The sequence below is a fragment of the Lissotriton helveticus genome, chromosome 1_1 (genome assembly GCF_964261635.1).
Source record: "Lissotriton helveticus chromosome 1_1, aLisHel1.1, whole genome shotgun sequence".
Taxonomy (NCBI): domain Eukaryota; kingdom Metazoa; phylum Chordata; class Amphibia; order Caudata; family Salamandridae; genus Lissotriton; species Lissotriton helveticus.
In genome coordinates this window covers 1,491,764,183-1,491,790,244 of record NC_136057.1, presented here as the reverse complement: position 1 = coordinate 1,491,790,244, position 26,062 = coordinate 1,491,764,183, and the positions used below count along the sequence as shown (strand labels likewise).

General features: G+C 44.9%; 1 protein-coding gene across 2 annotated transcripts in view; it reads left to right on the top strand.

Annotated features, from left to right (window-relative positions):
* The window catches only part of VDR (vitamin D receptor), a 1,330,217-nt gene that overhangs the window by 1,187,305 nt on the left and 116,850 nt on the right, over positions 1-26,062 (top strand). For both annotated transcript variants that reach the window (XM_078686550.1, XM_078686559.1), the window contains one exon: positions 8,011-8,127. In XM_078686550.1, the coding sequence (XP_078542676.1) occupies positions 8,011-8,127 (117 nt within the window). The remainder of the gene's footprint in view (positions 1-8,010; positions 8,128-26,062) is intronic.

The following is a 26,062-nucleotide window of genomic DNA, read 5'->3' as shown; positions in this document are numbered from 1 at the left end:
TTATTCATTTACAGCATGTTAACATACTGTCACCATTCGCTTTTTATGTACTAGTAACTATGCTGGTAATTTTGCTACTGATAATATGTGTACTTGTATTCTCCACCCTGCTTCTCCCCCTCCCCGCCTCCCTGCCTCACCGTAACTCCCTCCACGGCCCGCGGCTGCTTATAAGTGTTGCTAACTCTTATTCATTTACAGCATGTTAACATACTATCACCATTCACTTTTTATGTACTAGTAACTATGCTGGTAATTTTGCTACTGATAATATGTGTACTTTTATTATCTAAGGTACTACGCCTGAGAAGACGGCATTAGTAAATAAACATTTCAAATACACATGTGTTCTTCTTAACTCCATGTTCTGGTTTCTAAGAAATATATAACGACCGACTGTTCATGAGTTCCACGTATCCTGAGGTACTATAAGTTCATATTCTGGATTGTCTAAACATTGAGAGTTTGTTATATCCAATGTGACACTGTACCTAGCTTGCTAAATAGTTTTTGATTACTAACGTGAGTTTTGGGACACCCTAATTCGCCGAGGTTCCAATCCTCTGTCCACAGTTCTGTGTGAGAACAGAAACCCTGCGACAGGGGCACCCCCGACCCTTGCTGGACCTTCATCACACTTGCGATACAACTCCAGCAATGCGCCACCTTTACGGCACAGATACATCACGCATCTGTGCTGTTTTTGCCCCATGATGCGCCGCATTGTAAATGCAGCACACCATAGGTGACGGAACAGCGGCACAGAATGACTAACACATCCCTGGTGATGCGCCAGTCATCATAAATCTATCCCTATGCTTCTTATCTTGTTAGAGATGAACCGCCATATGTATCATCAAAGTTATTTGCATTTCCTAAATAGCGAACTTTAAGGAATAAATAGCGATTCTTTACCATTCCTAGTTTGCGATGAGCTATTTGCTAATTAGCCGAATGTAGCCCAATGAAGCCCAATGTAGCCCAATGTAGCCCAAAGATGGCCGCCAGACACACAAAAAAACAAATGTAGCCCAAATATCAGCCAGATGTAGCCCAACTATAGCCCAGTGACAGAATGACCAATCAGCTTCGCAAACCTCCGTTACGCGAAGCGGAGCGCTGTTACAGATATATATCTTTTTTTGAACGTTAATTTCTCAAAATCCACTGGAGCACATATATTGAGACCTAGCAAAGGCACATCGGGCTACCAGTCCCTAATATTTTGCCAAGTTTCGTGCAAATCCATTCAGCCGTTCAATTATTATTTTTATTATTTTTTTTTTCCCCGCGGGGCCCTTTTAAAACCTCCACATCAAACCTAGGGGGTCAGCGAGGATCTACTATGCCCCCTTATAGTTAATTCCCCCTTTGTTTTGACCTCCTCTTGTCTCTCGATCCTACCGAGAGACAAGATGGCGGCCGCTACGGACTGTTTGGAATGTTGACAGACGCCGGAGAACCAATCAGCTTCGCTTCACAAAGCTCCGTTGCGCGAAAAGTCCGCGAACCAGAGCGCTAACCGGTCCGCTGTTACAGATATATATCTTTTTTTAAACGTTAATTTCTCAAAATCCACTGGAGCACATATATTGAGACCTACAAAAGGCACATCGGGCTACCAGTCCCTACAATTTTGCCAAGTTTCGTGCAAATCCATTCAGCCGTTCGGGCTAAAAGTGAGGCCAACCGCCCTATGGAAAACTCAATGTTAAAAACACGTTTTGGGACCCCCCTTTTTTCTCGGCCCCCACTGGACGAACCCCCCCCAAATTTTCAAGGGCTGCTCAGAAACAAAATGTGCAATTTTCCTGAAAATTTCAGCCAATTCCGTCCACAAACGCCAAAGTTATTAGACATAGAATTTTCAAAAAACCCATAGAGAAAAAATCCTAACTATATATACCTACTGGCGACCGCCAGTAGGTAATATATATATATATATATATATATATATATATATATATATATATATATTCGACAATGTTCTGGTTCGCCAATGCACGGCGAGGGAAAACCAGGTGAGGACCTCCAAAATCACCTCCAACACTCGTAGCAATCAGGACACAATGGCAATTATCAAGTGAAAAGCAGAGTAAAAATGTATTCACAAAGAAAATAAAGACCTAATGTCAATCCATGACGCGTTTCGCTCCCGAAGGGAGCTTGGTCACATGATGCGCCCCAGAATGCATTACCAATTTATAGTAAACACAAAAGTAGGTCAAAAGCAATTTAAAGACACACCTCTGAAGTGAGAAAAATGGAAAACATACTATCGAAAAAGCGCCGCTTACGATGAACAACATAATATACAAAGGCCGATTAATATATAGAAAAACCCAAACAAATAAATATTGTTGTGCAACTAGCAATGAAGTTGAGACGTGTCAGAACAGAGCAATTTGGAGGAGTAAAATGATACAGAATGAAGTCAAGTGTCATGAAATAAATATACATTCAATACTGAAATCACCATTCTAAAATAGATACTAATTCATTCTCCAAAGTGCAATTACTAAATAAATTGAAAAAAACTTATTTGTGTAAGCAGAGGAATTTTTCATGCCAAAAAATCAACCAAGTTTGTATATATGTTCAACGAGATGCTACGTTAGTCTTATTCAAGAAAAAGTGCATAAGTGCTATGTAAATCAGAGAAATTGATTACGTGATTTAAAAAGTAAAGTGAAAATATACTGAAGAAAATACGTGTATACACCTTAGGAGACAACTCTCAAGAGAACACATTTCATTTCCTGATTGGTGGCAACATGATTATGTGCAAAAACAGAAACAATATTGTTATTGATTAATTATTCCTCAAATGATCAATCAGAAAATGAGAGAACATGAGAAAAAATATTAAAGGATAAATATTAACACATCAATAACAAACGGAGAAACTAACATGAAAAGATAACAATACCTCTAATAATCAAGCTAAAAGTCATACATCTTATAGAAGATGCAAGTAGTTCTTGTTCAGCATTTCAAAGTTACTTTAAGCTTGAAAAGGAAGATACAAAAAAGACCTACGTGTTGTGTTTAGAGGAAATTGTGCAAGTCTTCCGTTAAATTTAATCCATCGGGGGCTCTGGTATCAAGAGATAGAATAAAGTGGGATTCTTTCTGTCTTAACAATCTTTCGCGGTTCCCACCCCGTCCGAGATTTGGAACAGAACATAAGACAGTATATTCAAGGTCCTTTAGTTGGTTGTTATGGACAGCCTTGAAGTGTCTCGCGACCGGGTAGTTGGAATCAGAGTTCACAATCGCCCTTATGTGCTGCAAAATGCGTTTATGCACAGGGAGTTTAGTACTCCCTATGTATTCAAGATTGCAGGTACACTTCAGTTTGTAAACAACAAACTCCGACCTGCATGATAGATATTCCTGAATTGGGATTTTAACCTCACTAAATGTTACATAGTGGATACTGTTTTTCGCAAAAGTGCAGGCACGGCAAGATGTACATTTAAAGAATCCCTTCTTACTGAGCCAGGACTTTTTAGATGGAACCTCAGGCATAGGTCTGTCTAGGGCATCCCGCATAGAAGGTGCCCTCCTAAATGTAATTGCTGGAATGCTAGGCAGAATAGGTCCCAAGATATTGTCAGTCAAAACAATGGGCCATTCCGCACAGATAATACTGCAGACGGTCCTTTCTTGGGCACAGAAGGTGGTAACTAATCTGACTGAGCATTCAGGAGTGTTCTTAGTGGGATCCTTAGGGGTAAGTAGATTTACCCGATCAATTGACTTTGCTTTATTTAGAGCTTGATTCAGGATTCTCTTGGTGTAACCCCTATTCCGGAATCGTTCTACTGATTCAGCTAGGCAAATATCAGCTGTTGCCCTATCACTACATATCCTACAAATCCGGATAAACTCCCCATACGGGATACTGTTGATTGTGTGGATAGGATGGGCGGTCCGGGCATGCAAAATTGAATTGCCCGCTGTGGATTTGTGATGAAGTCGGGTCTTAAGCTCATCGTTTTCTATATACTGCTGGACATCCAAGAACTCTGCCAACTTGGTGTTAATGTTGGCAGTAAATCTAAGATTGAGTTCATTGGTGTTGATTTCATTTACAAATGCCAACGCCTCATCAGTAGAACCCCTCCAGATTATGCAAACATCATCGATGTAAAGCCAGTAATGAGCAATATGCTGCTGCCAATGTTTGTGTGCGACACTGAGCACGTGCTCCTCCCACCAGCCAACATGCAAGCATGAATAACTGGGGGAGAAGCACGAACCCATTGCCACTCCACGTAGCTGCTGGTAGATGTTGCTTTGGAATCTGAAGGAATTAGAGGTGAGGCAAATCCTGATCATTTCGATCAGTATCTCAGTGTGACCCCAAAAGAGTACATCACGCCTGCCAAGATAGTAATTGACGGCTCTGATCCCATGGTGATGGTTGATGGAAGTGTACGAGGATTCTATATCCATCACTAGAAATAAGTAATTGGAACACCAGTTAACATTTTTTATTTTTACCAAAAAATCAGTTGTATCAGTTGTATCTTTCAAAAAGGATGGTAAATCTGTCATGTGTGGCTGGAGATAAAAATCCACATATATCGAGATATTTTCATTCATGCTGCCAATGGCGGAAATGATAGGACGGCCAGGGACAGGGGTAACCAACTTATGAATTTTAGGGAGGAAATATAGGATAGGGACAATTGGATGTTCAACCTTTAAAAATTTCGATTAATTTTTTGACAATAAACCTTTTTTGTGCCAACTGTGGATTTTGTTACGTGTCGTTTCATCACTCTTATGCATTGCAAATTGAGTAGATAAAGCATAACAAAAAACATCAGACAAATGTCTTTCAGCCTCAACCACATAGTCACTGAGGGCCCACAACACTGTGTTGCAATTTTCTGATCAACCGATGGTATTGGCTGTTATTGTAGTTGGTTTGTTTGGTGTTTTTAAGAGTCTTTCTGTTAAGTACTTTAAATTCTACAGTAACTCTATCACTGAAGACGTCCACCGCATCCCTTGTAGGATATATATATCCTACAAGGCAGTCCCCAGTAGGTTGTTCTAGTTAGGACGTGCTTCTATAGAAAAAGCATTTTTGACCTGCCTATGTCTTTGACATCGAAACTCACTGAGCAATTTACCGGTATTTTATTTACCAGGCAAAAAGACGCGTTTCGACCATGTTCTTGGTCGCAAAAACTGCTAACGTAATTGCACCAAATTTGGCAGAAAGCAAGATTTGGTGTAAATCCATTCTGTAGTTTGTGAGAAATTAACGTTAAATAAAAATTGTTTATTTCACGGAATAGAGAGTCTACATAGCTGAGAGATCTCAAGATTAGATCTTATTGGCTGCCACCACATCACCAAAGATGTGGCAGCAATCATTTTAGGACCTGAGGACTCAATCACCTGTCATTAAAACATGTAAAAAGAAAAACACAGGGAGGGAGGCATGATAAGGATACCCTGGCCCCTAGGCCTCTCTGGGGGGGGGAGGTCTGCCGAGGTAGTACCATCCCACCCCCGGGGTAATTTTTTTTAAAGATCTTTTTTTTTACTGCAACTTTGCGAAGGATACCCTGTAAAAGTTCTTTAAAGCCATCTAGGGTGAACCAGGGCCCTGGGGGGTTGGCAAACCATATTTATATAGGAGAGAGGCATAGGGCCTGGTGACCCCATCCCCTGGGGCCAAAATGCCTTTGTTTTGGGAGGTGAGCATCTCCCTTCCTGAGCCAATTTATGGCACAGAGACCCCATCCCCTGGGGTCCAATGCTTTTTTTAGTGAGAGGGGTATGTGCCCCCCCCCCCCCTTTCCCAAGCTGAATTGCGTCTCCAGAGAACCCTGACCCTTAGGGCCAAATCATGTTTAGGGGAGATATGCAGTGGCCTACCCCAGCCATACAGTGGCCTTGGGGATAATGCCCCAGGGCTCAAATATGGCTCCTACTCGTTGAGAGCTAACATTTTTCTTTTTTTCCCTTACCACACTCACAGGCAGGGACACATGTTCTCCAAGTGCAAGAGCAGAGATAAAATATGGGGCTTTCCCTGTAGCCCCCAGCATATATGGACATGTGGATGCACCAGGGCACCCCTCCAAAAACATTTGTCCTCCTCACGTCAGGGAAGCTGGCACGGTCTGTGGTGCCCCTAGGGCTCCCCTCTCGGTCCACAACTAATTAAAGATATGGGAGTGCCCTGGTGGGTACCTGGGCAACTACTTTGAAGTAAAACTGTCTGACTTCCACCAGCGAAGCCAGTAGGGGCTACGGAGACTCTGAGCGCCCCCCCCCGCCCAAAGCCTCCAGTTTATTTAAAGGTGGTAGGTGTTGGGCGCCCACAAAAACACAAACAGGCCGGCTCCTACTAGCACACACTATGGGTGCTGGGTGGGAAGCTGACGGGCATTGTGGTGGGCCTGAGGCTCCCCTAAAAATCCTGGCTGTACCAGGGTATCCACTGTAGAAAAAAATAATAAATGCTGGCGCCTGCCAGCACCCAGTATTATTGTTGACTGAAAAGTCTGCAGCAGTCTTTGGGCTCCCGTCTACATTTGGCATTTTGTGGGAGCCCCAGTTAGGCACTGGGGCACCCATAAAAAAAGAAAAAGAATAATAAAGGAGTGGTAGGAGTCGCTCATTTATTATTCACTGCTTGTGCAGTTAGCGCCCCATAAAGCCCTAGTGCTTTTTAAAATGATAAATGTTCTTCTTGTTGGTGCCCATAGAAGGGGCAGAGGCTCCACCAACCATTTTGCTAATGTTGTGGGGTGCTTCGGGTAGTGCAGTATCCATCAGCAACATAACAAAAATGCAGTAAGTCTCCTGGGTAACTGAATCCATGACCCCAGGAGAACTTACAATATAGCCTTAAAACCCTTTGTAGCGGACTCTACTGCCCATGAAAGGCCCGCCCCAGAATTCGGCGAGGTAGAACCTGCTACGGAGGGCTCTATGGCTATTAGAACATTCCACCCCTGGAGGACAGAATGTTCGATTTGTAAAACAAAGGCCTCACGGAGCCCGAGGGGTTGAAATCCCTTCAGGCTTTACACAGAGCCCCAGGGGATGAAATCCCCACGAGCTTTAGCAGCTGTGAACAAACATAAGAATGTTGAAGCCTGGAGCACTCCATTGTCTACAGTGGAGTGCTCAAAATTCCAATGTTCTAATATGTTTTAAATAACTCTAAGCTGAAGCTATATGTTCTTCAGCTGGAATGCAGGGACCTCTTGTGGTGGGTTTAATGGCTACACTTTGTGGCCTGAAAAATGTTGTCAGAAGACTTAGGCATGTTGACATTTCCTTTTAATAACGCTTTACTAAAAAAATGAATTATGACAACCATTTTTATTAAACATTGCAATCTGTAAATTTATTAAATATTCAGTTGATTATAATTGTTGATGACTTCTTGACAAAAACAATATTTCAGCTTTATATATGTTGATGTGCTAACCCCTTGATAAAGCCAATTACCTTGTTTTTTATAATTTGGTGTCCCACGACAAAGTCTGTAGGTCTGCCTTTATTAAAATGACACCCTTTATATTGCTACATGAAATAGTCAGACATGCACACCCACAGGGGTTGGGTGCTGCCAGGCCATGCTCCCAATTGGTGCACAACTGAAGGCTGTGCACAATGGGTGGTTGGGTGATTGAATGCAGAGCCTAGACACAGGCTAGGCCTTGCACCCAACCCCACCCCACACATGGCAATGGACATCTTACTTCAAATTTTTTTAAAACATGGAAATTCACTGAAAAACTAAAGCTTGGCATTGTAATTATATCTCACTTTAAACTATTTACTTTTCCACTATAACTGGTGAATTTCAGTGGTTATGTTAATTTAAAACTGTTCTTGTACTGACATTTTAACCTTACTTAAACATACTTTAACCTTTAGGTTTTTTCAGTGAATATATATATAGAGAGATGCTTTGTAATTGATAGTCAAAACTACCTTTTTGAAATAATTGTTGCCTTTCTTTACTAGCTGGCCACAACCTAGAGCTGCTGGAACCGCTTGTAAAATTCCAGATTGGCCTCAAGAAATTGGCTCTCCATGAGGAAGAACATGTACTTTTAATGGCAGTTTGCATTGTGTCGTCGGGTGAGTACCAGTGTGCCCCAGTTCCCTGCTTTCACACACTGCTATTTAAATGGCTACATAACAAGTGAGCAATGCTAGTGCATCGAAATAAAGAGTAAATGAGCATTAGTCTTTCATAGAGGAGATTGCAATTAATGTAACTGTGTATTTAAAAAGTTCTCAAGATAGAAGATGACCTGTTTGTGTAGTTGTAGGTCTCATCTAAAGACTGCTACAGATGTTTATTGGCACACTGACCTATTGTACCCATTGTAGTGGGGTCTCTGTCCACTCTTTGCTCAAGATTCAGTTACTTACTTGTCTCCCTTCCCTTGTCCTTATTCAGTAGCTTTATTCCATATTTTTGTGTAGTGCCACCCAAAGAGCATTACAGTCTCGTGGTGTTTTGATTGGATGATTTTTTTGTTTTTTTTGTTTATGAATGTATTATTCCACTGTAACTTAAGACTTTGCTTTGCACAAGGGACTGTGTTATCTTCTTTGCTTTGTTTTTCAACTCATCCTACTCCTTTTCACTCTGCTGTTTATAAATGTGAGCCCCCTCAAGTCTGTGTGCCATCCTGTCTTCTCGCGTCACCTGCCACGATTGTCGGACATCCGTTTTAAAATATTTTTAAATCATGACCATCGTATGCACATCGACCACTGTATGTATTTTCTTATTTTCTTTTAAGTTTTAGAAAAACCTTTACAAGAGTACCATCATGCTTGCATGTGTGCACTGGAAGTCAATCTGGTGATGATTTTCCTTAACCTTAAAAACAATTCTACATGGCCGCCTCCCATGCATGTGTAGGATGTAATTTTGCATTTCAATACTTTAACCAGTATTATTTAAATGCAATAGAAGTGTTTATAATGCAAATTATAAAATGTCACTCTTTTCTGAGAACAGTAGTGATAGCCTGTTGTACACCAGTCACATATGACTCATTTTCTTTTAGATGTATTTTATTCCACTGTTATGTTAAAAAAGACAAAATAAAATAAAAGCAAATAGTCTTGAAATTCAAATAGATTGTGACATGTATACCTAAACAAACTATATAATTATGCACAGTATGTAAAATTGGACACCCTAATGCATTACTCATTCTCATTTCTCCTTGAATAACTTTATTCGGTTGTTTACTTGAAAATCATCAAAGTATACAAATAAATTCAAGATTTTACAGTTAAAACACTTAAAACAAGATAAAATTCTTGGGTTACATCTAAAATGTATGGTAAAGAAAACAAAGATAAAACGTTACAACCATTAAAACAAGCAGCCATCCTGTGGACTGCCATGCAATTTGGAGACACACCACTTGGGAGGCTTTAGAGTAAAAATCTTGTATACAATACCCAGTTCCTTTGTCCTGATAACCAACATTTCATTATCACAAAAATGTATGCTGATAATAGCAGTCAGCACAGTCTAGGATAAAAACTTCTGTCGATTGATCCAAAAGGAGAATAAAAAACGACTGACTGCAAAAACTATTGGTCCTGTAGTATCTGTTTTCAGAATTCTATAGGCAGCCTGATGTTGCTTTACTCCAATGTTTCAGCAGATCGGTCATATCCACCCCCTGCGGATCGTTTGATATTTAGTACAATCAATCAATCATACAACTTGTAAACCGTGCTACTTACCTGCGAGGGTCTCAAGGCGCTGAGGGGGGGTGCCGCTACTGCTCGAAGAGCCAGGTCTTGAGGAGCCCTCTGAAGGCGAGCAGGTCTTGGGTCTGTCATAGATGGGTGGGGAGGGTGTTTGAGGTCTTGGCGGCGAGGAAGGAGAAGGATCTGCCGCCGGAGGTCGTTCGTTGGATGCGTGGCACAGTGGCGAGTGCGAGGCTGGCGGAGTGGAGCTGGCGAGCGGGGGTGTAGAAGTTGAGTCTGTTGTTCAAGTAGGCTGGTCTGGTGTTGTGGAGTGCTTTGTGTGCGTGGGTGAGGAGTTTGAAGGTGATCTTTTTGTTGACGGGGAGCCAGTGCAGGTCTCTGAGGTGGAGGGTAATGTGGCTACGGAGGGGAAGGTTGAGAATCAATCGGGAAGAGGCGTTCTGGATGCATTGTAGTCGTCGCAGATGTTTGGCCGGAATTCCTGCGTAGAGTGCGTTGCCTAGTCCAGCCTGCTGCTGACGAGGGCTTGGGTCACTGTTCTTCTTGTTTTGGTTGGGATCCACTTGTAGATCCTGTGAAGCAGGAGGAGGGTATTGTAGCAGGAGGAGGAGACAGCGTTGACCTGCTTCACCATGGAGAAGGAGGAGTCGAGGATGAATCCTAGGTTGCGTGCATGGTCGGTGGGTGTCGGTGCTGCTCCCAGTGTGGTCGGCGACCAGGAGTCATCCCAAGCAGAGGGGGTGGGGCCTAGGATGAGGACCTCCGTCTTGTCCGAGTTCAGTTTTAGGCGGCTGCTTCTCATCCACTCGGCGACGGCCTTCATTCCCTCGTGGAGGTTGGTTTTGGCGGTGTGCGGGTCCTTGGTGAGGGAGAGGATGAGCTGGGTGTCGTCGGCATAGGAGATGATGTTCAGGTCATGTTGGCGGGCCACTTGTGCAAGGGGGGCCATGTAGATGTTGAACAGGGTCGGGCTGAGGGATGAGCCCTGGGGTACGCTGCAGATGATGTCGGTGGCTTCGGAACGGAAGGGCCGGATGCGGACTCTCTGGGTTCTACCGGAGAGGAAGGACATGGTCCAGTCCAGGGCCTTCTTCTGGATACCGGCTTCTTGGAGGCGTGTTCTAACCGTGTCTAAGGAGGCCGACATGTCCAGGAGGAAGAGGGCTGAAGTTTTGCCGTTGTCTAGCTGGCGCCTGATGTCGTCTGTGGCGGCGATGAGGGCAGTTTCGGTGTTGTGGTTGCATCGGAATCCGGACTGGGATGGGTCTAGGATGGTGTTGTCCTCGAGGTGGTGGGTCAGCTGCATGTTGGCGATTTTCTCGATGACCTACGCCGGGAAGGGGAGCAGTTCTTTAGGTCTTTGGGGTCAGCTTTAGGCTGCTAGAGGAGGGTGTTGATTTCGGCGTGCTTCCAGCTTTCCGGGAATGTTGCTGTGTCGAAGGAGATGTTGATGATCTTTCGCAATTGGGGCGCGATGGTTGTGTCCGCTTTATTGAAAACGTGGTGTGGGCAGGGGTGTGTTGGAGATCCTGAGCGGATGGAGTTCATGACCTTGCATGTCTCTTCGTCATTGACGTGGGATCAGGAGGTCTGCTGGTTGGTGCAGGCGGCGTTCGGGGTGTGGTTTGTAGTGGTCGGGGCAGGTGGGGAGTTGAAGCTGTCATCGATGTCGGTGATCTTGCGATGGAAGAAGGTGGCCAGTGAGTCACACAGATCTTGTGAGGGTGGGATATCGTTGGTGTTGGCACTGGGGTTGGAGAGTTCCTTCACTATGTTGAACAGTTCTTTGCTGTTGTGTGCGTTGTTGTCCAGTCTGGCTTTGAAGGATGATCTCTTGCCTGTTCTGATGAGGTGGTGATGTCTGCAAATGGAGTCCTTGGAGGCTGCGTGGCTGTCTGGTGCGTGGTCGTGAAGCCATTTCTTCTCTAGCTTCCGGCATGTCCGTTTGGAGATCTGGAGTTCTTCGGTGAACCAGGCGGCTTTCTTGCTGGGGTGGTTGACGTAGGGTTTCTTGATCAGGGCGAGGGTGTTGGCGCAGTCGTCGATCCACTGTCTGAAGTTTCGGGCGGCGGCGTCTGTGTCAGTGGGGTCGGTAGGTGGGTTCTGGGTGAGGGTGGAGGTTAGCTGGTCCTCGGTGACTTTGCTCCAGCAACGACGAGGCAGCTGTTAGGTGCGGTGGTGCGTGGCTGGTTTCTTGAAGGTCAAGTGGATGCACCGGTGGTCAGTCCAGTGGAGTTCGTTGGTGTGGTTGAAGGCGACGTGGGTGCTTGTGGAGAAGAGGGGGTCGAGCGTGTGGCCGGCGGCGTGGGTGGGTTCGGTGACGAGTTGTCGGAGGCCGAGGTTGGCGACCAGGGCAGTGGAGCTGGTCAGGGAAGCAAAGAGGGGGGTGGGGGGCGGCGCCGGGGTCTAAACGGAGCAGACAGGCAGAAACGGACTAAAGCAACAGGCAAGGATGGCAAAAGATTGCGGGGGTGAACGTGCTCAGGTGGCGCTGTTCGGCGGCAGGGGAGCGACTCGTTCCTGGAGCAGGGTTAGAGATCACAGAAAAACAGAGTACAGAAAAAGAGTATATGTTCTTCTGTCTCTTGTGTTATAGAACAGGCAGGGCATAGTTCTAATGATAGTCCAACAGGCTGATTGCAAGGGAACTTTAATAAGAGGTTGCAGTACCTAAATCTATACTAATATACTAAAGAGAGAGCCCAAACCTTTGAGGCGGGTAAGCTCAAGAACTACAGCACCAATCGGAACACCCAATACAGCATTGCAAACTACAGTATCAGCAGATGGTCATAGGCTATACAGCAGCCCAACATATACATTAGAAGGAGAAAAGAACGTTTTGTGAAAAGTAGTCAGTTGTGGGCGTGTGCCTTGTGGGATTCGGCAAAAGAGAAGCGTTCTGTGTGGGACTAGCGTTCCAATACGAGTTGACGCGATGTTGTGCGTCTAAGTGGCGTAGGCTGGAGCAGCCAAACACGTTCGGGGATGGAGCGAACACACATGTTCGCACATTGCAGGGACGTAGGCTGGAGCGGCCAAACACGTTCGGGGATGGAGCGAACACCAGAAAAACACGTTCGTGGCTGGAGCATGTTAAGGTACAGTGGTGTCTGCTACAGCATGCCCGGACAACATCGGGACGGGCTGCTAGTTTAACATAAAGACGTTGGGCAAGAGGTGGTGTAATTTGGTCCAGAAAAGGTTCAAAACTAGGGCATGACTTCGCACATAAAAACTGTGATGTTAATTGACCACTTGGTGATCTGGTGACATAGTGCTCTACCAATACCTAGTCTTCAGTCTTAATAGGTCTCCTCTAGTTACCCTCTCTGGGCGTTCCCATAATTCCGACATACCAAGTGATGTATACCAACTTGCAACATGTTTAAACCAGTGTAGACTTTTATTAGCCATCAGTTCGATACCATAAACATAAATGGCACAAAATAACAACACAAATATCCATGTTCAAAACACAAAAAAGAGCACAGAGAGAGGGAGAAGAAAAAAATTGCATTGGTAATATTAGAAAAGTTCAAATGATTGCAAACAATAACATAGAATGACATATCGTAGACAATGCATCTACTAGTCCCACTGCAGGCTCGACCACACCCTTTCAAATTTTACCCTTGAGCGTGGACCCCTAGCTTTTGCTAAGGCAGATTCCATTTCATAAACCCCCCTCAGTAATACCCAAAATTCTGTGAGTTTTGGACTCAGTATTTGAATCCATGCCTTAGCTATGCATAACTGAGCACATACTATAATAATCAAAGCTAGAGATTTCGTTAGATTACCCAGATGAACTACTACCCCCACTATAATTTCTTTCTCAGTTAGTTGAATATCATTACCTGATAGTTTAGCCAGCTTGCTGGTTACATCAACCCAAAATGTATTTAGCTTTGGACATGTAACAAACATATGTCGGAGATCAGTGGCATATTCATAACACTTTGGGCAGCGTGACTTTAAAGAAGCGTGGGACGTGGCCTGGTAATCAAGCAAAGATGTTTTCTGATATCGTCAGTTTATTTGTGTTAATGTACCCCCATATCTCTGCTCCATACAGAGATCTGCTCTGGGCTTTTGCTCGATACACTTCTTGTGCTGGAGTCATCGATTGGCTGTAATACTGCCTGTGGTATCTCTGTATTGATTTTGACCTGTGACAAAGGGTAAGATAGCTATTTTCCAGTTGTTGCTCCCAGCCAAGTGTGTCGCTTAGTCTTATCTCCAGGTAGTCAAAATGTTTTACATGCTCCAGTGGTTCAAGTGCAATCCTGACCCCTCTTGACTTTCCCTCAGCTTTTCCAAACACCATGGATTTGGTTTTGGCAACGTTAAGCTCCAGAATCCTGTTCTCACAGAAATTAAAAAAGTATCCACTAACATTTGTAAGCACATTGGGGTTGTGGAAATAACAAAAGAATCGTCTGCAAAGAGCAGGATTGGGACTTTCATGCAATTCATGACAGGAGAGTCATTCCTACAGTCCAATAGACTATTAGCCACATCATTAATAAACAGGGAGAATAGTGTAGGAGCGGGCACGCACCCCTGGCACACCCCACTCTGTATGGGTATTCGGTCAGTTAATTCACCATTTGTTCCCTATCTGACCTGGGCATAATTATCCTTGTGAGGTCTATGTAAAATTGAAAATCTTGTCTACACTCGCACTCTAGATTCTATGTGTCTTTTTTTGTTGTTGCGTGCTCCAGGGTATACTCTCCGTAGAGTACTACAATTCAATCATGTCCTAGCGTGCCCCTGAATTGGGGAACGTCCCCTGGTCACAGCACTGTCCCCTCCTGGGGTTGTAAATTTTTCTAAAATAAAGTTACTATAACAACTATTTCCAGAATTCTTTTTATTTCACACAGTTATAACGGTTTAGACACTTTGAGCATGTCACTGAACTAATTGGGATTCACAAACTGGTTCACCTTTGAGTCAACACATCACGTTATCCTGGCACATCATTCTACTGATTACACTGGGCCACTGTTGCTGCAAGATCCATTTAACTACGATCTCTTCTATTCAGTTTTCCGTTTCCTTATATACTTAAAGCTTGATTTTATTTACAGACCTCAGTTCCCTGATGAAGGCTATTCGTTAGCCGAAATGCATTGGAATAAAGGCTGGAGACAGTTGTTATAATAAAAATTACAGCAGAAATATAATGAATGAATGAATAAAATCAATACCTGAAACAGAATGAAATAAAAAGAATTCTAGAAATAATTGTTATAGTAACTTTATTTAGGAAAAATGTACAACCTCAGGAGGTGACCGTGCTGTGACCAGGGGACGTTTCCCAATTCAGGGGCACGCTAGGACATGATCGTCTATGTAAAATTGAATAACCTTGTAGTGTAGTTCCTATATTCCCAATAGGCTCTGCGCATTGGAATAACATAAACGATAGTTTAGAAGTAGGACTTAGGTCGACTAGGTGTCTATTGAATATGTTAGACTTAATTATGAATGCCAGCTACCTCAGCCTCAAAAAACTTTCTCGAGTAAACAAGAAGGTGTTAACTTTCCTGAATAGACAAGAAGGGATTCGTTTCTGACAACCGCATAAACATGACAACTTTGCTCCCTCCAGAATAAGGAGTATATCTCCAGAGTCGCGGAAACAATAGATAACTATTTTACTCAGTCAATCGTGCATACTTAGTTTCACCAGAAGCGCAGGGAAATAGAGAGACGGGCGTTTTCAATAAAAGTGGTTATTTATTGTTCTTTCTCATGCAAGAGAAGTGAGTTGCCACAATTGCAATACTTGTCATAAAGTAAAGTGCGTACAGTAAAAGGAGTATTATAAAATAATACTGTAAAAGCATGGTATGGTTTCTAAGCCATACGGTATCTAAAATAGATAAAATATATACATAGATAAACCCTGACTAAACGTACTCAACTGGTGCTTCTAAGATACAACTACCCCGGTGTACCTAACCTAAGCCTAGTACGTGGGAAGGAGTAAGTGAGCTGCAGTTTAAGTTAAGATAGTTTTTGCCAAGAATTCGAATCAAGAATTCTCTACGGATCTAATCAGCTCCATACCTTGTTTATAGAATGAAGGAGGTCTTGTATCTCGTTCTCTGGACTCGATCTCCCAGCAACCCGCAAGGGTGACTGGAAACACTGGAGCTGGATTTCTCGGCAGGAGAAAAGACAGCGTCTCTCTCAGTGCGTCAATGGGAGGGTCGGCTTCCTTCGGCACTTGCCACAGCAGGGCGTCGGGCAAGTAGATAGCTGATCTGCTTCAAACCACCGTGTGTTTGCTAGGGCAGCTGCTGGTATATTTATACCTGTAAGGTGCCGAGTTTGACGTAAGGTTGGACATAAGACGTCACTAAGAACTCGCAGTTCTTTCAGGACTCCAGGAGTTCTTGGACAAATCAAAACAGAAGCAGGGGGAATTCCCGGGCTGCTGGAGGCTTTGTTTGTTTTAAGAACGTGTTGTACTTTCTAGGAGTCTATGGGAGTAGCCTTGCCGTATTTGGACTGCATTGGCTATGACTAAATATGGATATGATTCTTATGCCTTTATAAGGATATGATTTGTTATAACCACACAAGGGTATAAATCGGGAATATTTAAATAGGGTCCTAGATACGTTCACAACAACCTAATGCATTACTCATTTAGCCCCTTCGCTACTAGCCCTCCCACACACACATACCTGTGGGGTAGTTTGTGCTTAGGCTCCCATAAAGTATCCATGCCAAATTTGCATAATTTTTCCCAATATCCTGGAGACTCTAAAGATACCCTAGGTTTGTGGATTCCCTTGGAGGGGACTGAGAAATTAGCTATAATACAGCTACATTTGGGGGGGTTTGGGGAAAAATGGGGAAAACTGCTGCAGAAGAAAGTGTCTGTTTTCCCCCCTGCTAATGGTATCAACAAAGGACTTGCGTTGCTAAAATCACTGTCTTCCCAGCTTTCAGGAACAGGCAGATTTTTGTCAAAAAACCAAATCATTCTACACCATTTTTGCATTTAACTGGGACATAGCCTATTTTTCCGATTTTATTTTATTTTTTATGCTTTCAACCTCCTTCCAGTTAGTGGTAGAAATGGATGTGAAACTAATGGTGGATCCTGGATAGAGGTACATTTCTGAATAGTAGACAATATTTTGAATTCAGCAAGGTGTCATTTGTCTAGATCCTTCAAGGTTTTCCTATAGAAAGTAACAGTTGAGATAAAAAAAATAATTGAAATTAAGATTGGAAAAAACAGGCATGTATGCCTTTTTCACCTGTAAGTTACAACCCAGGAACATTTTTTAAAGCAATAAACTGTTACGTCTACAGGACCCTTCTGGTTGTCGGTTATATAGGGCTTTTAGGTTCACCAAGAACCCGAGGTACCCAGAGTCAATAACTGCGCTGCACCTTGCAGTGGTTCTTCATTCGGTAAAATATAAAGAGTGAAAAATTGGTTTCAAGAAAACCTATGTATTTCTGAAATGACAACAAGATATGGAGTTTAGAAGCAGTGGTTATTTGTACATCTCTGAATTTGTGGATATCAATACTAACATGTGAATTGGAGGGCAATTTTTTAAATTACTTCTTTTTTTTACACAGTCTTACATTTGGAATGCACAAAGGCATAGAAAGACAATAGGTAATAGCACTTGTTCTACTATTTTGAGTTCCCCTAAGACGCCTGATATAAATGGTACCTCACTTGTGTGGATAGTCATTGTGCCCATGACACAAAAGTGCCCAAAACGCATTGTGGAAACATTGCATTTTTGCACTGAAAACTGGCCCTTTTTTCCAATGTGCCTAGCTGTGGATTTTGGGCCCTCGCTCAGCTGGCATCTAGGGCAAGCCAACAAACCTGTACATTTTTTAAAACTAGACACCTAGGGGAACTCAGGATGGGCAGACTTGTATGTATTTCTTAATGTTTCTATACACAAAATCCCTTATAAACATCAATGTTTGTCAGAAAAACCCATTTACGGGGGCGTGGCCACGATGGCGACCAAGTAGGACGTGGCTGCTCGTCGCTCCGGGTCTGATTCCGGGCCTCGGCCTAAGCTTTGAGTAGAGGAGCCATTAGACGAGCCCCCTTGCCTCTGGGGCACTCTGGAAGCAGCACTGACTAGCTGGGAATCCTTGATTGAGGTTCGGGACCCTCCATCACCGAGCTGTGGGCGGGCAAAGTGCTGCAGGGAGCGGTCATGAGTAAATCTGCACCAGGCCCTGTGACGCAGAAGAGGCAAGTCGGGTGACTGCCAACGATAGGGAACGGCACGATGGAGCAGCGTCGCTATAGACGCCTCGATAGCAGCTGGTGGAGGCATCTGAAGCGGCATTAGCGGATCCGGCCCTGATTGTGACATGCCACCAGGCTAGGGCCGCGCGGAGAGGACTGATTAGCGGAGGAGAGCAGAGGCCCGGGAGTCTAGATGAGCGGTGTGTGCTGGGGGAGCTCCCCCCCCCCCCTCCCCCCCCCCCCCCCCCCCCCCCCCCCCCCCCCCGGGACCTGTGACAAGCCTGGCCCGACCCGGAGGGGCCAAGAGAGGTGAGCGGGAACTGCCGGGCTCAGACTCCGCCAGGAGTTTAGGCTGGCCTCGTTAAGCCACAGCAGAGTGCCATCTAGGACGGGGAGGCCAGCATACACCAGCGGAAGCAGCCCAGCGGGCGGAGGCTCCAAGCAGCAGCGTGGGACGTGCCTGATTTACTTACTCAAGCTAGATAGTACGCACTGGGCGGGTCACGTAAGACCCTCTCTTGCCCCCCCCCCCCAGGATATCATAACTTGTGTTCACGATTTCCAATTACAAGAGAGAATACTAAAAAAATCCAGAGACTGGCTCTTCTCTCGACCCTCTCAGCCATTTGCATTACTTTACCAAGAGCACTGGGCAGATGGGCATACTATGCCAGCCAACACTCTACATCCCCAAATTTTGCATGGCAGCCTCATAGCCACCTCCTAAGCCGCCATGATGTCCCAACCTCTTAAAATTCAAACCCTGAATGTAAAAGGGTTGATGAACCCCATCAAACGCTGGGTCATATTATCCTATCTGGAACACTCTGATGCCCACATCTGCCTGCTCTTTGAGACTCATCTCCTAGCTGGAGACACACACAGACTGCTTTCACGTGCATTCCCACAGCAGTCTATTTCCTCCCTCCCCACCAAAAAGGCAGGAGTGGCCTAGTGCCCAGAAAGTTTCTCGGGAATATAGGACATAAATAGGCTGAACTCAAGGGCCGGTTTTTAGCTGACACATTCTCGGTGGGCCCACAAACACTCACCATAGGGACCGATTACGCCCCTAATGTGGGACAGGAGGAATACCTATCGAAACTAGTGCTAAAAGTGAATGGTTCCCAGAGCAGGTCAATTCTTTTGAGGGGAGACCTTAACATAGTCTTCGATGGTGCTCTAGATAGATCAGCCTAGAGGCAGGGGCAGACAGGGGCCCTTTCTATAGCAGGGAAGCAGACGCTTGCTGAGGTGGGACTTGTAGATATGTAGAGAGAGAAACATCCTACATCTTGAGAATATTTTTTTCTGCTCACATTCACACAAAATGTATGCAAGAATTGATTATTTCTTAGGCACGACCAACCTCACACCTTATGCCCAGTGTTGGACTTGGCCCTTTTGCAGGGTCATCCCTGAAACCTTTTGCCTTCCTCCTGTATTTTTTCTGACCTGTTGTTGGTGGTTTTATGACTCTGGGCACTTTACCACTGCTGATCAGTGGTAAAGTTCATATTCTCTGTATTGTGATTTGTTGTAATGGATTTGTGACTCCATGATTGGCTTTTTTGATTTACTTGTCAGACCCTAGTACAGTGCACCATGTGTGCCCAGGGTCTGTAAATCTAATGCTGCTGGTGGGGTTGCAGCACTGGTTGTGCCACCCACAGCAGCAGCTTTGTAAAATGTGGCTCAGGCCTGCCATTGCAGGGCCTGTGTGCAGTCTGGGACTTCCATGTCGACTTGGCAAGTGCACCCACTTGCCAGTCCCTAAACCTTCCCTTTTCTGCATATTAGTCATCCTAATGTAGGCCCATTGGCAGGGTGCGTTGTATGTAAAAGGTAGGACATGCCCTGATAGTGAATTACATCCAATTTCGTTTTTCACTATTGCAAGGCTACCTGTTCCCATAGGCCAGACTGGACAGTTTGATTATAATCTTAACTTACTCAGGGAACTAGGTAGAAATTGGAGTTTTGTATGCCTGAACTCAGAATGATAAAATACATCTTTTAGTGAAGTTGGTTTTAACATTCTGTGTTTGAAAATACCACTTTTATAAAGTAGGTATTTTCTTGCCTAACTATCCAAGCCTGCCTCTGCTAGGTTGTGTATTCCATGTCTGGTTTGTGAGTGACAGGGGCTGGGGTGGCTCTAGGAGATTGGGTGAGTCAGCACAAGGCTGAATAGACCTATCTGCATGACGAGTGGAGGGTGGAGTAGCACTTGGGCCTGAATAGGTATGTGCCTGCCTTCCACAATACTGGCTCCGCCTCCTGTGGTGTGTCTGATGACCCTGGCCCCCACTGACAAAGGAAGAAGTTGTGCACTGGCAGAATGTACCCAGAACTGGTTTGGACTAGGTACAAACTTCAGAGACAAAGGATTTTGTGTGTATAAAAGGGGGGACCCAGACCCCAAAACTTTAGATCACTTCTGGGAATCAAGACGACCCTTTGCCAAGGAGAAGAACCAAGGAAACTGAAAGAGGAGGCTGCCCCTTTGCTGTGGGGGTTGGCCTGCAGTGGTTACTTGTTTTGCCAAGGAAAGGAAAAAAGTAACTTTGTGTGTACTTTTGCAATCTTGAAGAAGAATCTCCAAGGGCTTAAACTGTGCTTGCCTCCTGCATGAAGTCTCAGGGATACAAGACTTCACCACCAGCTCCCCTGAATTCCCTTGCTGTGGAATTCTGCCTGCAAAGAGGTGCCTACTGTTGTTTGGGCCCTCTGAGAAGACTGCGAGTTGCTGGGAGCAAGAAGCGCGACACAACAAGGAGGAGCGTGTCACTGACGCATCGCCGAAGAAGCGTGCCGCTGCTGCAGCTGTTCGCCGTCGCATCATCGATGAAGCATGTCGCATCATCGGAGAAGCGTTTCGCCGCCGCAGAGGTCACCGTAGCATCACCGGAGAAGCGCGTCGCAGGGCCTGTCGCGGCTCAGAAGATACCGAATTCCCCGCACGCCCGTCTGGTGTGCACGCGTCAGATCCAATGTTGTTGGATTGCATCAAGATGCCAATTTCTCGCATCGCACCGGATCGTTGCATCACATCGAGGCGCCATCTTGTCGCATCACAGTAAGAAACCGACGCATCACCTCCTCTCTTGAAAGGAACCGACGCATCACCTCCCCTGCGCTGCAGTAAGGAACTGATGCATCACCTCCCCTGAAGCAAGGAACTGACGCATCACATTCCCTGCGACCCTTTTGTTTGTATTGCGTGACGCATCCAAGGTACTTTGAGAGTAAAGTGTTGCATTTACCATCTACATTGAACTAAGCTATTTCTCCCATTTTAAAGTCTATTTTTGAGTACAGTATTGTGGATTTTTGTTGGTTGGTCTTGTGTTAAGACTAGTAAAGATTACTTATTTTTCTAAACTGATGTGGTGTCCATTTGTAGTGTTTTCACTGTATTACTGTATGTGTTCACCAATGCTTTACATGCTGCCTCTGAGATAAGCCTGTCTGCTTGTGCCAAGCTACCCAGAGGGTGAGCAGTTTTATTTTTTTTAGAAGGGTCCCTATTTGGTCAAAGGTACCTACCTCTGCAAACTAGAGACCCCCATTTCTAACACCGAGCAAATAGAAAACCAGCTGCGATCTCTATTGGACCACTCTGCTATTATCCTAACACTTTCATTACCACTGGGTCCCCTATATCCCCGTACTTGGCACATGTGCGACACGCTCCTACACAGACCTGAGGTGGTCCAGCAAATTTCAAAGACTCTGCAAGATTACTTTGCAGTAAACAACACCCCTGAAACCCAAATGGCTACCTTGTAGATCGCCCTAAAAGCTGAAGTTAGGGGAGAATTTATTACTAACCCAGCTTCTGAGAACAGAATACACAAGGAAAAGAGAGAGCGTTTGACACAACAGACAGGCGAGTTGATGAGGATACACCAGAGGACAGTGTCACCAAGAGTTTGAAGACAGCTAGAGGCAGCACGTTCCCAGTTAGCAGGGCTTGATTTGGATAGGGCAGAGTTAGCAGATCTCAGACTTCGTCACAATTTCCACACGGGAGGTGATAAGGCAGGTAGACTCCTACCCCATAGGCTGCGCACACAGCGACAGGCATCCACTATTGACTCCATCATAGCTCCCAATGGGGAGGAGAGGGTTACAGATCGGGGTATTGCCGACACCTTTCGTCAAGTTTATACAGAACTTTATACGGTACAGGAATTTTCCGCCCAGGCCGAGTACCTACAGGGAGTTACCACTTCTACTCTCACCTCTGACAAAGCGAAAGAGATAGAAGCCCTGATTAGAATTGAAGAAGTAATTTCAGCTATTGCTAAACTAAAACCCTTAAATTCCCTGGACCGGATGAGTTTCCAGCAACATTTTATAAAACCTTCTTTTCTATACTGGCTCCCCACCTCACAAGAGTATTTAATGCGGTGGGGACGTCATCTACGCTTCCTAACTCAATGCTGGTTGCATCTGTCATTGTAATACCCAAAAGTGTGAAAGAGAAACGGCAGAGCTTTGATACCGAGCACCTGATTTTGTCCCTGGACGTCAAAAAACCGTTTGATAGGGTGAACTGGCAGTATCTGAAGGCATCGCGCAGCATTTTGGTCTCCCGGCGAGGTTCATTGCCTGGGTTTTTAGTGGCTACAGCAACTCCGTTGCTACAGTTTGAGTGAATAGGTACACTTCTCCCCGTTCCCCATACAGAGAGGGACCTTCCAAGGCTGTCCCCTCTCCCCCTTGCTTTTTGTCTTATGCATGGAGCCAATGGCTCAACGCATTGGAGGTAACCCACTTGTCTTTGGCATGTGCTTATGGGGGGACAGGCACACCATCAGCCTATATGTGGATGATGTACTGTTGACATTAGAGAATCCCCTGAGTCAGTCCCAGCTGTTTTGTCAGAACTTGAGTGCTTCTCTCAAGCTGAAGGGTTCAAAATTAATGTACATAAATCGCAGGCTCTTAACCCTCTACATAGAGCTCCTTACAGAGGGATCTACCCATCCAATGGGCTACGGTGTCTGTTCCCTACCTGGGTATACAACTGTCCCATCAATCGAAGACACTGTCTCACTAAATTACACTGCTTTGCTTCGTCAGGTTAGGGAAGACTTACAACGCTAGAGGCACTACGCTTAATTCTGGCTCGGTTGAATAGCCTCCATTAAAATGTCCATACTGCCAAGGATCTTATTCCTATTCCAGACCCTTCCGTTTGAACCACCTCAAGGTATGCTGCGCACGCTCCAGCGGGAGCTAGATTAATTTATCTGGGCAGGCAAGCGACCTAGATTGTGATGAGAATTGAGTTACAGACTCCCGAGAGAGGGAGGCCTAGGGATCCCAAATTTACAAGATTACCTCTGGGCAACCCAGATTTAGACGTTTGTTGAGTGGTCGCAGCCAGAGTCTGAAAAGCATTGGCTTTTCATTGACAGAGCGCTAGTGGGGCGGTTACTATGGCAAATGCCCTTCTTGATGAAAGTAGACAGACCCAGAAATCTCTTCCTCTCGTGTGTCACAAGAGTCCCCCTCAATGCATGGGATAAAATGGAGGCCAGGGGAACCTTACTACCTTCCCGTCCCCTCTGACACCCATTGTCGAAAATTTCTCCTTCTCAACAGGAATGGATGCTAAGGCTTTCACACGGGCACTTATTTGATGAAAGGGACCCACTTTCTTTTGAGGAACTCCGTAGTCAGCAATCTCCCCAAATCAGAACGTTTTCATTATCAACAGATAAGACACTGCACCCAGATGTTCGCCCCCTTCCCCAGCGCTGCCTCACTGTGCTTGAAAAATGGTTGCACTCTAAGTCAGACGATGCTCACCTTATATCACAGCTGTATTGTCTAATTCGACAGATCCCTTCCCCCCAAAAAGGTCACCGAGTCAAATGAGGTGGGAGCTGGAATTGTAGTGCACCCTCTCTCAGCGTGAATTGGAGGATATCTACAACAGAGCTAAGTATACGGCACGCAATGTGGCCAGCGTAGACACAGCCACCAAAATAGCAACATATTGATACTACACCCCTGCCCGTCTCCACAACTGCATCCCGTCAAAAGACCCTTTAAGCTGGCGTGGGTGCGTTTTGCCGGGCACCCTGACCCACGTTCTGTAGGATTGCCATTCTCTTCGGTCTAACTGGGTGCAGGTACTACAGGTCATAGGTACTCATTCCGATACAGAACTGCCCCGCTTCCCAGCAAACATTCTCTTGGGGTTACCAAATGCCCTCATGTTTCCTCTCAAATCAATTATAGGCCGTCAAATCGCATTAGCTCTGGAGCCGTCCCTTCAAAACATTCTCACACACTGGGGTTCCACCCACCAACCTACATACACAGGATGGCTACATCGCGTGTGGCATGTTCTTGGCATGGAAAGGATCTCATTTTTGCTCGTTAATAAAGGCACCTCATTCCCTGTGGAAACCCTTCTTATCGCTGTTATCTTCTGAGTTTAACAAAATTACCTGCCCTAAATATTTGAGGTTGCACCCCTTTACTGAACAGGAGCAGGGTAATTCTCAAAACTCAGCATAATCAACGTGGACATACGCAAAGCTGAGGGAGAGGGAGAATGGGCGGGGCCCACGTTTTTTTTGGGGAGGGGGGGTTAGCGTTGGGGTTGTTAACCAAGCAATTTACAGCTTCCCCCACTCTGTGGGAGGTCCAATCTCATGTTTTGTTTATTGCTGTTTATCTGTGGTTTGTACAAAACTCAATAAAGACATTTTAAACTTATGAACATATTTTCCATATTTCTGTGATGGAAAGTTCAGGAATCTGTGGGGAGTCAAAAACTTCCACCCGCCCAGAATTCTTTCACGCCTCCCGATAAAAATGGTACCTAACTTGTGTTGGTAGTCTTAATGCCCGCGAAAGGAAATGGCCCAAAACGCAACGTGCACACATCATATTTTTCCACTGAAAACTGCCCTTTTTTTGTTATGTGCCAAGCTGTGGATTTTGGGCCCTAGCTCAGCCAGCGTCTAGGGAAACCTAGCATACCTGTACATTTTTGAAAACTAGACACCTAGCGGAATCCAGGATGGGCTAACTTGTGTGGTTCTCTCCATGTGTTTTTAACCAGAATCCCTTGCAAACTTCCCATTTCACTAACAAAAAGTGATATTTTCCTCACATTTCTGTGTGGTAAAGTTGTGGGATCACCAGGCTGGCACAAATTTCCTACCATATTCATACACAAAACCTGATCCTGATATCTATAAGCTTTATATTCCTTTTCATCATCTGTTGTTTCGTGTGTGTGGGTTCACTTACTCCTATCACTCGCTATGCCTCTTACGACAGAGTGTGCTTGTCTCTATAATGTCCTCGTAACAACTGTGTGTCTCCCCGTGTGTGTCTGCCCTAGTCACTCTCAGGCACTACTGTGTGTCCACCAACAAGAGTAAAGGAAAAAGTGTGGGCGGAAGGAAGGAACCTCACGGGAGCAACCACCTAGGAACTGCTGACTGGTACTCGTCAGTATGTTCCACTTCTCATCATCGGCTCCTTCCCACCAGAAAGAAATAGAATTTCAAAAGAGGAAAAATACCAATGGGAAAAATGATAAACAACTCAAACGTGTGAAAACCTCATTGTATTCATGTGCATCTACCCCCCGGGGTGCCACGACCGCTAGTCAGTCTGGTACCCTGTTAAAAATGGAGTTAGATTACCCTGGCTCTCTGGTATGCTTTATTCTGTGCTGGGTACCTACTCCTATTAAAAACTAAACTACACTCTCCAGTTGAGCTTCGTTTTTAAAGTATATGGGCTTCATATACTTTAAAAACAAAGCTCAACTGGAGAGTGTATTTTTTAATAGGAGTTGGTACCCAGCACAGAATAAAGCATATCAGAGAGCCAGGGTAATCTAACTCCATTTTTAACAGGGTACCAGACTGACTAGCAGTCGTGGCACCCCGGGGGGGTAGATGCACATGAATACAATGAGGTTTTCACACTTTTGAGTTGTTTATCATTTTTCCCATTGGTATTTTTCCTCTTTTGAAATTCTATTTCTTTCTGGTGGGAAGGAGCCGATGATGAGAAGTGGAACATACT